The 18,254-nt window shown below is 46.8% G+C and overlaps 1 protein-coding gene across 1 annotated transcript in view; it reads right to left on the reverse strand.

Annotated features, from left to right (window-relative positions):
• Nucleotides 1-594: 594 nt before the first annotated feature.
• The window catches only part of TVP23A (trans-golgi network vesicle protein 23 homolog A), a gene marked incomplete at both ends in the record, with an annotated part of 40,000 nt that continues 22,340 nt past the window's right edge, over nucleotides 595-18,254 (reverse strand). Inside the window, 5 exons of the mRNA XM_079719027.1 lie at nucleotides 595-654; nucleotides 1,696-1,824; nucleotides 2,846-2,974; nucleotides 3,208-3,297; nucleotides 4,381-4,525. Coding sequence (XP_079575153.1) covers nucleotides 595-654; nucleotides 1,696-1,824; nucleotides 2,846-2,974; nucleotides 3,208-3,297; nucleotides 4,381-4,525 — 553 coding nt within the window. The remainder of the gene's footprint in view (nucleotides 655-1,695; nucleotides 1,825-2,845; nucleotides 2,975-3,207; nucleotides 3,298-4,380; nucleotides 4,526-18,254) is intronic.

An 18,254-nucleotide genomic window follows, 5' to 3' on the forward strand; every position in this document is an offset into this window, starting at 1 on the left:
AGCATAGTGCAAATGCTGTTCCTTAGGTGGAGAAAAAATTAAAGCAGTGATAGATCCTCCTGCTGGGGCTTGTCCTGAGGTCAGTGCACACCACATGGCTGGGCACAGTCAAAAAACCCTCGAGTCACCCACATGAGAACAGATGTGGGGGTCAGTCTCGACACCCTGTATAGGAATGTGTGTTCACTATATCCAGCAATTTCCAGTGTCGTCAGACGACTTACAGGGTTTTTAAACATTACATAAAAAGGAGAGAGATGCAAACTCCAGGAAGATCCTCATTGCCGTGAGACGCTCACTCTGAAAGACACACAGGATCTGAGAGCAGCTGAGGGAAGAGTAAATTCCCAGTTCCCATCTTAACTCCAGGCATGGAAGTGGAAGGCGGGCAAATCCCTTGCCCTCCCCTTCTCTCGTCGCCCACCCCGCTTGCCTACATAGGGTCAAATCTGCACCTGTTCAAGGTGAGGAAGGTGAGACCCCTCTAAAGGGCCCACCCAGACCACAGGCCCAGCTGAACCCAGGGGAGCTGCGCTTCCACGGGAGCCCCCAGCCCTGCACCGTCCAGGCCGCCACCTCGATCCCACCTCTTACCTAATATTTGTGAATCTCCAGCCCCTCAAGGCCAGGCTTCTGGAAGTCTCTTGGACAGGCCTGCAAGGGGAAGAGGCTGCCCTGGCTTTCTGTCTCACATGTGTGTGGCCTGATCCTGCTGATTCAAGGCCAGAGCAAACCCACAGTGAACTGAAAGCCTGTAGGGCTGGTTACTCAAGGTCTTGGTGTGAAGCTGCACTGTTCACATTTAAGATGGTTCAGACCATTTCAGGAAGAGCCTGGTCAAATTTAGAAGATCTATTTCTCTCCTAGAACTAAGGCTAGGTTTAAAAAAAAAAAAAAGTTATGGTTCTTAATTCTGTCGTTTAAAGAAATCACTCAAAACCGACAATGGCAGTCACAAAAAGACAAGCGCTGTATGATTCCACTTAGGTGAGGTCCCTAGAGTCGTCAGATGCATGGGGACAGGAAGTAGGTGGTTACCAGGAGCTTGCTGGTGGCGGGGGAGGGTGGGGAATGGGGAGTTAAACATTCGGTGGGTACAGAGTTTCGGTTTGTGAAGATCAGAGTTGTGACGTGATGTTGTGGATATACTGAACTGTACACTTTTTTTTAAAGGACTCTGCCATCTTTTTTTTTTTTTTTTTGGCTGCCTTGGGTCTTCGTTGCTGCGTGCAGGTTTTCTCTAGTTGCGGCGAGTGGGGGCTGCTCTTCATTGCGGCACGCAGGCTTCTCATTGTGGTGGCCTCTCTTGTTGCAAAGCACAAGCTCTAGGCACGCGGGCTTCAGTAGTTGTGGCTCGTGGGCTCTAGAGCGCAGGCTCAGTAGCTGTGGCGCACGGGCTTAGTTGCCCCGCGGCATGTGGGATCTTCCTGGACCAGGGCTCGAACCCGTGTCCCCTGCATTGGCAGGCGGATTCTTAACCACTGCGCCACCAGGGAAGCCCTGAACTGTACACTTAAAAATGGTTAAAAGGGTAAATTTTGTTGGGTATATTTTAACCACACACACAAAAAAAGCAACTAACCATGGAGGCCTGGCTGATATGGAAAACATCAAAACCTGCCGTTGCCAACAGGCCTCCTTGACTTTTAAGTGTCTGGAGATCAGGGGTCCAGGAATCAGACTTCAGTAACTCACCGTCTGGAACACCGTCTGGGACAGAAAACTGGCTGTGATTTTGCTGATGTCACTCTCGCCTCCCATCTTACAAAGGACGTAGCCGTACAGGTTAGCGGCTTGGAGAGAAATCCCAGCTATGACGAGGGCCTGCGCTCAGACAAAGCAAATGTAATTCTCCTAAGAGCACGTATTGAAATGTTCCTCCCAAAGCAAGTAGGAGTGGCTCCGGCTCACACCTGCTAGTAATAGCCAACCTCTATGGAGTGCTTACAAATACTCACAGGCCGCTTTTAATCACCAGGAACCCGAGAGGTTGGGGCCATTATCATCCCATTTTACAGGGAGGACATGGAAGCTCAGGGAAGCTAAATTTGCCTGAGGTCACAGAGCTGGAGTGAGGCTGAGCCGTGATCCAGACTCCAGAGCCCACACTTTTTTATGCTGTTGCTCAGACTGTCCATAGATATTCTGTTTCCTCATTGAATGGATCAGATCATGGCAATGCAATATGATAAAATCCGAAATAAAACTGCAGAACCCTGAGGCTAGCTTATTCCTGCTGAGGAAGGGTTCCCTATCCAAGGTAGGATGTCATGCACTTTTTCTAAAAACTCCTCTCTCAGCAGCATTATTCAGAGCCAAAAGCTGGAAACAAATAACCATTGATTATCTCACTGATGGATAAATGGATAAACAAAATGTGGTCTAATACCATGGAATAGTATTCATCCATAAGAAAGAAAGCAGTACTGACACCTGCTACAACAGGGATGAACCCTGAAAACAATACTAAGTGAAAGGGCTAAGTCACACAAGACTACATATTATATGATTCTTTTACAGAAAATGTCCAGAATAGCCAAATCTGTAGAAACAGAGAAATCAGTGGGTGGCAGGGGCGGGGGGGACAGGTGTATGGGGAGGGTGATGGCTGAAGGGCTCAAGGTTTCCTTCTGGGGTGATGAAAATACCCTAAAACTGATTGTGGTGATGGTGGCACAACCCTGTGAATAGACTAGAAGCCCCTGAATTGTACACACTAACGGGTGCACTGCCTGGTATGTGAATTCTATCTCAAAGTTGTTTCGATTGATCGGTCGATCAATAGCAAAAACCCACTCCTGCAACCACCGGTTCTATACAGATGTTTCAGCAAATGTTGCCTTACCAGCCACTTGAGCTTCAAGGAAAATAAGGAGCTAAAAAAGAACACGATCCAAATCATGGGGCAGATGATGAGGCCAAGCCAGAAGACCCGAGCTTCCGCCTCTGTGGCAGCCACGGTATTTGGAGAGGCCTGTGGCGGGAAAGTGATTCGGTTTCAATACTAGTGAAAATGGTTGCAAAGGAGTGTGCTATGATTTTTGTTCACGTCACACGTGCTTCTGCCACATGTGACTTTGATCGGAGCGCCAGCATCAGTGGGCTTTGTGTACGGCGGGGATCAGACCCCACAAAGCTCAAAAGGAACCCATGGGAACTTTCCACGGCCGTTTTCCCGGTTCTAGCTTGACACATATTGGAGAATACCTTTCTGGCTTCAAAAATCCAGTGGCTTTTCCCATCTTCGTCGATCTGGTTCCACCAGCGAAGGCCCACCATGAGTCGTCCGGTTACATTCTGAAGAAAATGGACAGAATGTCTCCAAGCAGGCCACGGGTCATTCATTGATGAATAAAAGTCACCAATTCATGCCAAACTTGCACCGTGAGAAGGAGGAGAGGGGAAGTGAACTGTGGAGCTTTTCTCAAAATCAGTTTTGAGGCCTCTAATGCTTAACGAAGCTTACCTTAGAAAGCAACCTAAATGGCCATCGACAGAAGAATGGACAAAGAAGATGTGTTACATACATAAAATGGCATATTACTCAGCCATAAAAAAGGATGAAATAATGCCATTTGCAGCAACATGGATGGACCTAGAGATTATCATACTAAGTGAAGTCAGTCAGAAAGAGAAGGACAAATATCATATGATATTGCTTATATGTGGAATCTAAAAACGTGGTACAAATGAACTTATTAATGAAACAGAAATAGAGCCACAGATGTAGAAAACAATCTCATGGTTACCAGTGGGGAAGGGGAGGGAGGGATAAATTGGGAGATTGGGATTGACATATACACACGACTGTATATAAACTAGATAACTAGTAAAGACCTACTGCATAGCACAGGGAACTCTACTCAGTATTCTGTAATGACCTATATGGGAGAAGAATCTAAAAAAGAGTGGATATACGTATATGTATAACTGACTCACTTTGCTGTACAGCAGAAAAGTAACACAACATTGTAAATCAACTCTACTCCAATAAAAGTTTTAAAAACAAAGTTTCATTCATGAAAAAAGGACTCCCCAGACACACACATATATATTCATATTATATAGAATTTTAAAATATATTATTTATAATATTATGTCATATGTAAAATTTACAAAAAATCCAAAGCCCTATGGAGTTGTCACCCTCATATACTACATGTTTGCAAGCATGACAGAAGCCATTTATTCAACTAAGCAATGTATTTTTTTCTCTAATTTTAAGTGACAGTATTCAGCTCAGTATTCTTAAGTGCATATCAGCAGTTTAAACCAAAGTGCCTCTGAGCCCCAATCAGCCACATGCATCAGAACTGTGAGCATCTGGAAACGTAGCCACGTGTTTCAGGAGCGAGGCTGTCACAGGTGAGGGGGCCTTACCTTCACAGACCAGAAGTCAAAGGACAGGAGGAGAAGCACGGTGACAAAACAGCCCACGAAGCTTCTGCTGAACCAGTCACAGCCCATGTAGGTGATGATGGCACTTACTCGGAAAAACAGGTGGAAAAACGTGGCCACCGGGTGCCTAGGAAAGAACCCAGAGCCCCCTCACTCCAGGGCCCAAAGGGCAGTGGCTGAACTCACTCTGTGGTCTGTGGTTTCCACGTCCCACGTGTTCCCCGTGCATTTAAACCCGAACTCACTCAGGCTGCAGCGCTAACCTAGAAGGCTCGAAACAATCCTCATCACACCAGCAATTTTCCCCCACCCTCTTGAAGAAACCAGTACTTTCCCCTAATTTGACTCCAAATATCACTTGCCCTCTTTGAAAATGGGTCACCTTTGACGTGAACTGTATCGGGGACAGTGATCACCACCTTCCCACCTAGCAGCGACAGTGACCAGTTCCCCGAAGGGAAATGTTGGGTTATTCCGCCAGTAACTGAACAGCGCGGCCATGTGCAGCCCACGGGTGCAGAAGCCTCACATCAGCGGGGGCCTCGGGTTCCTGATGGAGGGAATCGAGCACGACATGCACAAGTCGGCGCCAACTCCCAGCCGCTTGTGATGAGCTGCATTTCAGCGCTGGAGCCAGAAAGCAGCTGTGCGCAAGGAAGAGGGGGTGGGGGAGGGATGGACTGGGAGTTGGGGACTAGCAGATGCAAACTCTTATATATAGGATGGATCAACAAGTCCTACTGTAGAGCACAGGGAACTATATTCAGTATCCTGTGATAAACAATAATGGAAAACAATATGAAAAAGAATGTATATAGGGACTTCCCTGGTGGTCCAGTGGTTAAGAATCTGCCTTCCAACGCAGAGGACACTGGTTCCATCCCTGGTTGGGGAACTAAGATCCCACATGCCACGGGGCAACTAAGCCCGTGTGCCCAACTACTGAGCCCTCACGCCTCAACTAGAGAGAAGCCCACGCACCACAACGAAGAGCCTGAGCACCGCAACTAAGACCCGATGCAGCCAAAAAATAAAAATAATAAGAATTTTTAAAAATCATTATTAAAAATAATGTTTATATATGTATAACTGAGTCACTGCTGTACAGCAGTAATTAACACAACATTGTAAATCAACTATACTCTAATACAATTAAAAAGAGACTATCTTTAAAAAAATAAAAAGCAACCCTGCGAGCCCCATGACGGGTGGCAGTTCATTGCTGGACGGGGAGGGCGGGCGACTCTACTCAGCAAACCTCACCTAGTAGTGCCAGATCCGATATCTTCACTGGAAGCCAGAAACCCAGACTTTTCATGGGAAATCGGATTTTTACACAAAGGTCACTAATTATGTTAACAAAATGCCACAGGCTGTGTTGCACACTGGCCTGTGAGCCGCCGGCTTGCCACATCGTGGGGAGCAAAGGTAGCCAGCAGGCCTGTGGGGGACGAGCCTGCTTGACCTTCCGAGAAGGAAGGTGGTCAGGGTAAGCACCCAGGAGGCTCCTATAGAACCGTGCGTTTCTGACGCCCAAGGGAGCGTCAGCTAAGATTCAGAGGCAGGATGTGTAATGACATCTGCATTTACTCCTCACGTTCTAAAGGAAGAAGGGGCTGTGCCGGAACACCAGCTGTCCTCCAGAACGTTCTCACCTGTGCCTTTCAGATGCTGAGCTCTCCTGGCGACCGTACCTGGCATTTAAGAATTAGACATGATCACGTAGCACTTCCAAACCTGGAATGTTCCAGAAGATAAGACTCTTGGGAGTCTCTTATACCCTTTTCGCCTTAAACCTTATTGAGGATCTTTCAACTAATTGTCTTAGTACAATTTTGCCCCCTTCACTCCAAGATAAATGAGTCCTCTTCCAATAACTGAACATCCTTCGAGGGCAGAGATAATTTTCAATAATTTTGTATCCCCAAGAGCACCTGGCATTAAGATTCTCGGCAAATATTTGTTGTGTTGAACCTTATAATCCAGTCCCTTCAGGCTCACTGGGGACATCTGTCCTTTTTGTAGAACAGCAGTCCCCAACCTTTGTGGCACCAGGGACAGATTTGATGGAAGACAATCTTTCCGTGGACGAGGCGGGGGCGGGGTGTGCTGGGTGGGGGAATGGTTCGGGCGGTAATGCGAGCGATGGGACGCGAGCAGCAGACGAAGCTTTGCTCGCTTACCTGCTGCTGTGCGGCCTGGTCACGGACTGGTACCGGTCTGTGGCCTGGGGGTTGGGGACCTCTGCTGTAGAACAATATAGACTTAAAACGCTTACAAGAGACCCAAGTGTGCACTGATCCAGGGTGAAACCTGGAAGTTATGCATTCAAATAAATCCCCTGCCCACCCACTGTTTTTCTTTTTTTTTTTTTTTTTTTTTGCGGTACGCGGGCCTCTCACTTTTGTGGCCTCTCCTGTTGCGGAGCACAGGCTCCAGACGCGCAGGCTCAGCGGCCATGGCTCACGGGCCCAGCCACTCCGCGGCATGTGGGATCTTCCCGGACCGGGGCACGAACCCGTGTCCCCTGCATCGGCAGGCGGACTCTCAACCACTGCGCCACCAGGGAAGCCCTGTTTTTCTATTTTTGACTGTGGTTTCCTGAAATAAAATGCAGGAAAAATTCCACTTGTTGGAAGGTTCTGTTTATTCAGTTGAGTCCTGGTTGACTGTTTCCGTAACTTGAATGGAAGGTATTATTATGGTTGTTGTTGCTGTTGTTGTAATTATCCAAAGCAAGTAGAAAAGGATGCCCATTGTACTTCCAGACATTGTTTTGATCCTGTTTTACGCGGGTTGTTCTCTGGGCAACCCTCCAAACCCTCACTCCGTCCACCTCTGCAGTTTGCCCAGCCTGTGCCCCACCGCTAACATGGATGTGGTCTCAGATCAGCTTTCTAGTTTGGAGAGTTTTGAAGGCCATGGCTTGAGCCTGCCCACCCTTCCCTGACATGGGGTCCTCCATCCCCCCAGCCTTTTCTCCTGCCACCTCCGCAGCCACGGAGCACACACGCGCCGACAGTCGCCTCCACCTCTCAATGCCACCAGCTTCCAACTCCCCCCTCCCAGGCACCCACCTGGTCACCCCCTTGAGAGGCAAACAGTACAGAGGTGCCTGACTGCCAGGGTCCAAATCCCGGCTCCAACCTCTGAGTAGCTCCTCAGCTGTCCTTAAGCTACGGAACCTCTCACCGCCTCAGTCTCCACTTCTGTAAAATGGGAATGCCCACAGGAGCCACTGCTGAGGGTATTCGATTAAAAAGGTCAAGTGAAGGTAGCAGGTATATAGTCCCTGAAACACACACCACGCTCAGTCACTGTGAACAGCTGACAGTCTCACTGTCACTCAAAACTGTTCCAAGGAGCCAAACTGTAACATTCCCCCTCTGACCACAACTTTCTCTCTCTCACTCCCCAGGGGCTGACTTTTCATCTGTGCAGGGATCCCCCAAGACTCCTGATCTCCCCATATTCCCCCAGCCCCTCCACTTTCACCAAGGAAACTTCCTTATCCTCAACGGGAGTATTTTCTGGTCAGTATCCATCACGCTCCCTCCACCCACCAGACAGAAGCCTGTTATCTCAAGAGGAGGAGGAGGGAATGACTGATGGTGAAAGGAGAAATGAGATGACCTGAGTCAAGGTGGGGAGGGTCTAGCTGGGCTTTTGTTTACATTTAAATCCACTTTCACAGTTCTGGGCCCAACACATGCCTTGTCCCCCACCCCCTTGGAGGGAAACCCAGTAGGTTCTCATGGAATGTGCTTGAAAGTTACCCGAGGAGGCCTTAAAACGCATGCAACACTGCCTGGTCCCGGGACACGCGGATTCAGATTTGGAGTGGGGCCTGGACATGGACTTTGCAAAGGAAAAGCACTGTTCTACCCTGGATTCACAAACTCCAGCCCAAGGGCCAAATCTGGCCCACTTCCTATTTCTGTAAATAAAGTTTTATTAGAACGCAGCCATGCTCACTCAATGGCTGGCAAAGCCGAAAATATTTACCCAGAACTTGTGCCAGTCCCTGCTCTGGATGGGCAAGAAGAATTTGGTGAGAAAATTAGGCTCCATTCAAAACAAACCAAAATGAAGCAAACTGTCACTAACGGCCTCTTCTCTCCACCCGCACCCCCCAAAAATCCCCTTTCCAAAGCTGCAGGGTGGGAGCTGCCCGACTGGCAGAAACAATGGATTGTGCTAGAGGTCAGAGCAGTGTTATCTCTGGGGATGGTAGAGGGCCAGCCACTGGGAAGGCGCACAAGGGGGCTTCCAATGCTGGAGATGCTCCGCATCTTGACCTGTGTGGGCATGTGTATAAAAATTCATCCAACTGTACATTTAGGATTAGTGCACTTTACTGTATGTATGCCACACCTCAATAAAAATTCTGATTGTAGCCATTGACCAAAGAAGAACCTCTGCAAGTCACCCTAAAATTTCTACATGAGCTACAGCCCAGCAACTGCACTCCTATTTACCCAAATGAGTTGAAAACTTACGTCCACACAAAAACCAGCACACAGATGTTTCTAGCATCTTTAGTCATAATTGCCCCAGATTGGAACCAACCAAGATGTCCTTCAGTAGGTGAATGGATACATCATAGCACATCCACACAATGGAACATTATTCAGCATGAAAAAGTAATGAGCTCCCAAGCCATGAAAAGACATGGAGGAACCTTAATGCATATTACACAGTAAGAGAAGCCAGGCTGAAAAGACTACATACTGCATGATTCTAACTCTATGACATTTTGGAAAAGACTTAGCTATAGAGATAGTAAAAAGGTCAGTGGTTGCCAGGGGTTAGGGGAGAGGGAGGATGAATAGTTGGAGCCCAGGGGATGTTTAGGGCAGTGAAACTACTCTGTATGATACTGTAATGGTGGATACATGTCATTATACATTTGTCAAAGTCTGTGGAAGGTACAATACCAAGAGTGAACCCTGATGGAAACTATGGACTTTAGTTAATAATAATGTACTGGTCCTCATAACAAATGGATGACACTAATGCAAGATGTTAATAATAGGGGGAACTTTGTGGTGGGGAGGGGCTTGTGGGAATTCTCTGTACTTTTTGCTCAGTTTTTCTGTAAACCTAAAACCGCTCTAAAAAATGGACACAGGTTGGGGGCGGTGCTCTATCTAGACAGAGTAAAGTCGGTGGTGGGCGTGGGGAGGACTGCATCCCACAGGCACCATATGCATCCCCCTTCCCACAAACTTCTAAAGCACGTTTGATTTGGGGCCGGGTGGGGGAAGGTTGATTTAATCCTCAATTCAGCAGTGATCTAATAGTCTCTTTAAAAGTTGCCCTTTATTGGTTTCAAATACTTTGAAGACTGAATTCCTCATCAGACGTCCTATTTTAAATTCTCTTTCAGACACTCTGCAAAGCCTTCTGCTTTTCACTGTGGCAAACGTCTGAGGAAAGATGGTATCTTTTCTCCTTGCTTCACTTTGCTATGAAAATAGCATCTGAGATGATGTCTAGAATTTGTTTCAAGATAATCCGGGGGTGGGGAGTGGATGGGGGTGAAGAAGAAACAGGCTGGCCACGAGCTGATCATGACTGAGCAGAGCAAAGGGAATACCAGGGTCATTGTTCTCTGTACTTTTATGTAAATTTGAATTTAAAAATAGAAAAACAAAGAAATGATCAGAGGCAGCCTCAACTTTGCATTGAGGCAAGACACGTTTCAGAAAAAAACAAGCCCATTGATATTCTGGGGGCCATCTGTGGTCCAAATAAAAAAAAAATTCAGACCTAAAAATCCCCAGTTGAGTAATTGGCCATTACAGTTGAATGTGTGAGAAAATTCCAGAAAGCAGGTCCTTTCGTCTGGGCTTACCAGTCCCTATGCAAAAAAAAGGGCCACCACTCTCTGTGGAGTAAAAATGCCCACTCTGGCCCCTACCTGGACAGTGGGTACAGTGAAAGCCAGAGAACCCTGATCCACACTCATGCTCCATCCCTGCTGCATACATGGTCCTGGACAGGGCACTAAACCACTCAGAGCCTCAGTTTACTCATCTGTAAAATGGGAGAGTAACATTTAACCTCAGACGTCCAAGGCTTCTGGGATGAAAAATACCTACAATGCCGGACCAGAGGGGGCCTTAGGTCGCTGTGGTTAATATCACTATTTATTGTTTGACTCATTCATGGTCGAGATTTTTGAGAACAGGAGAAAGTGAGAAAAAGCCTCGGCAGGTGATGATCTTTTTGGATGTCTTCCGTTAGATGTTTTTCCCTGTTGTTGAAAAGAAGTAGGATGCTGCTATTTGTTTCTTCAGCACCGACACCCACTTAGAGTCAGGTGGCTCTTCTGCTAACAGCAGCGTAACACCAGGAAGACGTGGGAGGAAGGGGACCCTGAGGTGTGACAGAGAGACAGCTAAGACCACATCTGCCCAGCCCTCGGCCCATCCACCTGCTCCCCACGTGCCCTGGAGCTTGTTAGAAATGCAGGATCAGCAGCCCCACCCCAGGCCCCCTGAGCCCGAATCTTCATTTTAACAAGACCCCAGGTGATCTGTATGCTCACTGCCATCCAGGAGCCCTCCTTTGTTCCATTTTCAAGGCAAACTCAGTTCGGGGAACAAAGCAGGAAGGAAGGAAACCACACCTAAAAAAGCAGAGAACCCTATGAGCCCCTCAGAAACCGTGTGAGCCTGGCTAACTCAGGGCGTGCGTCATGGGGGCTGGACTGTTCTTCTCTAGAATGCTCCAGATGCAACAATAGCTCCATCATCTTTCAGACTCCAACTTCTTGCTTCAAATGACAGCACATCCTCCTCCTCCCCTGACATCTGGGCCTGGGACGGGCAGGTTTAAGGCTGTTGGGATGTCTGAGCAGATGCTGATTGCTAAGTCCTCATAGCTTTGATTCAAAGGTCAGCACAATAGAGGTTTGAGTGTGGAAGCAAATAAAAGAACAGACTTCCCTCTGGTCATTAAGTCTTCCCTCTAGTTTCTGTTCTTTATTTCTTTTTAGAGAGACATCCCAACTTTATTGGCTGGGTATGCGTGGCAGCAAAATGCCAGCAAAATGTCAGCGGGCCCATGGCCGCTCGGCCCTGGATGGGTCCTGTGCAAGGACCCTCACCTCTCCCCTGGGGGCACCCAGGCCAATTCCCCTACCTCCACCCCAGCTACTGCTCACTGCCCCCTGCTGCTGCTGCTGGAACCATGGACCAAATTCCTTAAAGACCCAGAGTTTTCAAAAGAAATGGGAAAACAAAAGAGCTGAAAACAAGCCTTCAAATAAAAACGTGTACACGAATGTCCACGGCAGCAACATTCACCATCACCGAAAGGTGGAAACCACCCAAATGTCCATCAGCGGACAAGGAGATGAGCAAAACGTGGCCTGTCCATGCAATGGGATGTCACTCAGCCATAAAAAGGAATGAAGCACTGATACCTGCTACAATGTGGGCGAACCTGGAAAACCTTAGGCTCAGGGAAAGAAGCCAGACACAAAAGCACAGATACTGTATGATTCCACTTAACCTAAGCTACCCAGAAAAGGCAAATTCATAGAGACAGAAAGTAGAATAGAGGCTACTGCGGGCTGGTGGGAGGAGGAAATGGGGAGTGATTGCTCCATGGACACAAGCTCTCAGTTTAGGGTGACGAAGGGGTTCTAGAGATGGATGGTGGTGATGGTGACACAACAGCGTGAATGGACTTATTGCCACTGAGTTGAAAATGGTTAAAATGGTAGATTTTTTTTTGCTATGTATATTTAACCACAACTAAAAAAAAAAAACATGAAAAAAAATATTGGAGTACTGATGCATGCGACAACATGGAGGAACCTTGAAAACATACTAAGTGAAAGAACCCAAACATAAAAAGTCCCATATTGTAGGATTCCATTCTTGAAATATCCAGAATAGGCCAGTTCATAGAGACAGAAAGCAGATTAGTCGTTGCCAGGGGCTTGGGGGGACAGGGAGTGACTGCTTAATAGCTATGGGGTTTCCTTTTGGGGTGATAAAAATATTCTGGAATGGAATAGTGATGATGGTTGCATAACATTGTGAATGTCCTAAATGCCATTGAATCGTTCACTTTAAAATGGTTAAGGGACTTCCCAGCGGTCCAGTGTTTAGGACTCAGCACCTTCACTGCCAAGGGCCCAGGTTTGATCCCTGGTCGGGGAACTAGGATCCCACAAGCCGCGCAACGCAGCCAAAAAAATTAATTAATTAAATAAAATGGTTAAAAACGTCACTTTGACGCTATGTGTATTTTACAATTTAAAAGAGAGAAAATGGCGGGAGAAAATACGCTGCCTTCACTGGCTCTCCCTTAGAGAGAGGGGCTGTGCGGTGAGTAAAAGGTCCCGGGTACAAGTTCAGAGACAAAATTAGCAGATTCAAATCCCAGCTCCACCACTGAGGACCTGTGTGACCTTGAGCAAGTGACTTAACCTCGCTGTGTGCCCCAGTTTCCTCATCTATAAAATGGGATAATAAGAGTCAGGGCTGCTGAGTTGCACAACACCAGGGGGCGTCATTCAATCATAGTCAGTGTGAATCGTGTTCCCTGGAGTGCAGTGCACACATCGGGAAGTACCGAGTGCACGGAGCTGCCAGGAAGATTACATGAGAATCATAATGTACGTAAAGGGCTTGGGATACTGCCTGGTGGGCAGTGAGAGTTCAATACCAACTATGAACAGAAATCATTGTGCATTTGCCCTGGGGGCTAATCATTCCACCACCTTCCTATTATATAATGCAGTGCTTCTCCACATACAAACCACCTGGCTCTCTTGTTAAATGCAGACACTGATTCAGGAGGCCTGGGATGGGGCCTGAGAGTGCATTTTAATAAGCACCCAGGTGATGCTGATGCTGCTGGTCCATGGACCACCCTCGGAGTAGCAGGGAACGGGGAAAGCAGTCACTGCTGTATCCATTTCCCAGGGCTGTTGTACAATGCACAGCAAACTGGGCAACTTAAAACACCAAAATCACGTTGTCTTAAAACCTGCCTTTTCACTGTGCTCAAAAAAACAAAGCAAAACAAAACAAACACCAAAATTTCTGTCTGCAGGATTGGTTCCTTCTGGGGGATAATCTATCCCAGGACTCTCTCCTACCTTCTGATGACAGCTGGCACCCTTGGCCTTCCTTGGCTTGTAGCTGCATCACTCCAACCTCTGCCTGTGTTGTCACATGGCCTTCTGCAAGTGTTTGTCTTCACATGGCCATCTTTTTATATGGACACCAGTCATATAGGACTAGGGGCCCACCCTACTCCAGGATGACCTCATCTTAACTAATTACATCTGCAAAACCCCTATTTCCAAATGAAGTCACGTTTTGAGGTACTGCAGGTTAGGACGTCCATATATCTCTTTTAGAGAGGATACAAGTCAACCCATAACACCCGCCTGGGGACAAATGAGCCCAGAGAAAATAAGCGAGGTTGGAAAGGGACAGAGAGCCATTTTGCAGATGAGGAGTCGGGAGCTCAGGGAGGTGAAGTGAACTGCCCCAGGGTCAGAGCAAAGAAGCAATTGCCCAGGTGATGCGCTGCTGGCATCAGGTGCATGCTCTGCTCTCCAGCTGCAGGCCCTGGAGGGAACTGTCTGCCCGTGGAAGGGCCATCTTTTCTGATTTGCATGGAGGCGCCCTATGGGCTAGTAGCTGCTCTGAATGGCAGAATCAGCCACACTCAATCTCAGCCCAGAGTTTCATAGTTGCCCCTCCTGTCGGCTGCCCCGATGAACTGCAGATCAACTGAAAGGGACACGTGCTTGGAGACAACAGTGAATCCCCAAAATACGTCCACTAAGAGATGCTATCAGCCCTGCTTGATGCACTTCCTAGCCACAGAGCCAGAGAGCTGGCACAGGAGACGAACCCAGACTGTGGCTTCTAAACTCCATTCTCCAAAGGAGCCAGGGCTGCTTGGAGAAATGGCGATTCCAGGCCATCCCAGCTTGATGAGGCTGGGACATCGGAACATCCCAGGCTGCAAGGAAGCTGTCAAAGACCATGAGAGCCAGGTCAAAAGACTCAGAGGCCAATGGGTAGAGCCTCCCACTGGCCAAAGATGGAACAACTTGAGCAGCAATAAGAATGTTGTAGTCCATGAATCATGTGATACTTAATCAAAACCCTCAGTGGTCACTTATGAGGGATGCTGGGGAACAAACTCTTCACTTGAAAGCAGAAAAATGAAGAGCAAGCATCAAACGTTTATTATGTCTTTTCTCTGTAAAGTGTATCTTGCAATGACTAAATATTTGAAGAGGGGAAGTTTCTCGTTCCGGATTCCTTCAGCTTACAAACGGAGACAGAACGATAGCGTTACAATGCCACCATGCTGAAGCCCCTAATGCATTCAAGAGAAGCAGCTGAGGACAACCAGGCATTGGGAGCCCCTGATGGAAGAACTCACCCCCTCCTTTGAAGTCAGCTGTGCCCCCAAAATATCACACCTGAATCTCATCAAGCTCAAGAAACATAGGGAACAAAGGCAAAGATTAAAGGACACATTAGGGTTGCAATCAGCAATTTTCCATACTGTGAGAAGCTCTACAGAACAACAAATCAATTGCAAAGGGGGAAAAAAATGAGAGAGAGCAAGGAGAGGACTGGGAAATCTACAGATGAAAAGGGACCTAAGGGGGCTTCCCTGGTGGCGCAGTGGTTGAGAGTCCGCCTGCCGATGCAGGGGACTCGGGTTCGTGCCCCGGTCCGGGAGGATCCCACATGCCGCAGAGCGGCTGGGCCTGTGAGCCATGGCCGCTGAGCCTGCGTGTCCGGAGCCTGCGCTCCGCAACAGGAGAGGCCACAACAGTGAGAGACCCGCGTACTGCAAAAAAAAAAAAAAAAAAAGAGAGAGAAAAAAAGAAAAGGGACCTAAGAAATCCAGCCACCAATTGCAAAATGTGGAAGATATTCAATTGTGGTTCCAACAAATAATAAAGTTATGAGACAATCAAGGGAATTTGGACCCTGGATATTTCTTGATTGAAATATCATGGGAATTGTTAACCATTTTTAAAGTGAGAAAATGCTATTGTGGTTTTGCTTTTAGAAACAAATTCTTGTCTTTTAGAGATAACATCACAATATTTATGTTTGAAGTGATGTAATGTCTGGGGTTTGTTTCAAAATAATCAGAGGGAGGGGGAGAGGCAGGGTATAAATGAAAGAAGATTGTTCAGGAGTTGATCATTTCTGAAGCTGTGTGATGGCCACATGGGGCTCATTTATATTATTCTATTTGGTATACATTTGGAACTCTTTAATAATTGTTTTTTAAGGAAGCAGACTACTGCCTTTCAAATTCCAGTTCTGTCATTTACTGTGTGACCTTAGACCAGTGACTCAACCTTTCTTGTTCAGTTTCCTCACCTGTAAAATGGGGATAATCACATCTACCTAATATCAGGGCCTGGAGTACAGTGGGCACTCTGTAGACACACATGCATTTGTTCCTTTTTTGGGCTGGGATCTGTAAGTAGCCAGCCTCTGAATTGGCCCCCATGATCCCAACCTCCTGGTATTTATACCCTTGTACAGTCCCCTCCAACAATGAATTACCGTGGCTGGCCTGCATGACTGATAGGACACATTAGAAGTAATTGTATATCATACCTGATATTAGGTCATAAAAGACACTGTGGCTTCTGTCTTGGTTACTCTCTTTTGCTCTCTCCCTTGCTTTCCCTGGGGGAAACCAGCTGCCACGTTGGGAGCAGCCGTACAGAGAGGTCCACATGTCTAAGAAACTGAGGCCTCCAGCCAACAGCCACATGAGGGAGCCCTCTTGGAAGCAGCTCCTCCTGCCCCAGTCAAGCCTTAATATTACGGCAGCCTCATGAGACCCTGAGACAGAACTACCCAGCTGAGCTGCCCCAGTTTCCTGAGCTTCAGGCACAGTGTGAGATCATAAATGTTTGTTGTCTGAAGCTGCTAAGTTTGGGGTAACTTGTTATACAGCAGTAGCTAACGCATACAGGCTCTAATGTTGAAGAGTTTAAACTCTGTATAATCCACATTATGTTTTGTCCGGTGGTTTCAAAGGGCAGAAAGGGCAAGGAGAGTCAGCTTCCTCCAAGAATCCGGGTGATAAAATGAAGAGCTGCAGTCTTACTTGAAGACAGCTGGTGGTGGGGGGAGATCACGAGGGCAGCTGCAGTTACACGCACCTCTTTTAAACAGGGGGCTCAGAGTTATTAACTGAGGGCGAGAAAAAAGCAGAGAGGCCAAGGACTGATTTTTCCAGAAGGTCAGAGCAGAAGCCAGCCAGCAGGAAGGCACTTAGAGTAGGTGGTACCTTGGGGAGGTTGAAGGAGGTAAGAAACCTGTATTCCTGTTTGTCGTCACCCTCACTCTGAGTGAGTTACTTTTTTTTTTTTTTTTTGCACTGGAAGCAGAGAGTAGAATTCACCTATTTAATGTGCTTTAGCTACTAGATTCTGCTCAACAGTGGGCAGGATCTGAAGTCATCAAATACTGACCCTTAAGTGAGGTTGTTGGGTCTGTAATCTGGCTCTTGGGAGCACTGGTTTCCTCATCTGCAAAATAGAATCCTGTCTTTCCCTGCACTTTTATTTTCGACCATTTAAAAATTTTTTTAATATTTATTTATTTATTTTCCTTATTTTTTTGGCCGCGTCGGTTCTTAGTTGCAGCACATGAGATCTTCGTTGAGGCGCCGGGCTCCAGGGCACATGGGCTCTGTAGTTGTGGCACGTGGGCTCCAGAGCACGTGGGCTCTGTAGTTTGTAGCACACAGGCTCTCTCGTTGAGGTGCGTAAGCTCAATAGTTGTGGCATACGGGCTTAGTTGCCCAGCGGCATGTGGGATCTTGGTTCCCTGACCAGGGATCTAACCCACGTCCCCTGAATTGGAAGGTGGATTCTTTACCACTGGACCACCAGGGAAGTCCCTTTTTTGACCATTTTAATGTGTCTGGAATCAGGATGGATCCACTAAAGGATGCAAATATTAATATGGTATTTATTCCCCACCCCCAAGAGCTATAACTGAACCAGTGTACCTTCAAATGATAGCATCTTATGCAAACTATTATACATAGAATAGATAAACAATAAGGTCCTACTGTATAGCACAGGGAACTATATTCAATATTATCCTGTGATAAACTATAATGGAAAAGAATATGAAAAAGAATGTGTATATATATACACATACATGTATAACTGAATCACTTTGCTATACATCAGAAATTAACACAACGTTGTAAATCAACTATATGTCAATAAAATAATTTTTTTTAATGATAGCATCTTAGAAACAGCCTTACAGGTTATTTAATGAGAGAACTGAATAAAATCATATTAATTCATTTAGCAAACACTGTGGGAGCCTCATTAAACTAGTTTTTCTTCTTTAGAACAGCCTGTGACACTTTAAAAAATATCTGTTTGCTGGCAACAAAAGGATGTTCCAGATGCAGTCTGACTGGTTTCTGCCTCAAGATTTGGAAGTGGCTCCACTCTAAGGAGCCTGGGTTCTTTGAGCGGCAAAATGCAGGTAAGATGTGGTGGAGGGCAAAAAAGTGCCAAATCTGGGCCAGCTTTAGTAGTGACAGAGCTTGAAAAAAAGGCCTTTTAGAACACAATATCATTTCTGCAGCATTTATGCCAAAAATCATGACCTGGATCTAATCGAGTAATATCAGACAGACCCAAGTTCAGGTACATTCCTCAAAATAGCAAACCTTTACTCCTCAAAACAGTCCATGTCACAAAAGACAGAAAAAGGCTGAGAAAAGTTCAAGAATAACTAACTGCAGGGACTTCTCTGGCAGTCCAGTGGTTAAGACACCACGCTTCCACTGCAGGGGGCGTG

The sequence above is a fragment of the Hyperoodon ampullatus genome (assembly GCF_949752795.1).
Source record: "Hyperoodon ampullatus genome assembly, chromosome: 14".
NCBI lineage: Eukaryota > Metazoa > Chordata > Mammalia > Artiodactyla > Ziphiidae > Hyperoodon > Hyperoodon ampullatus.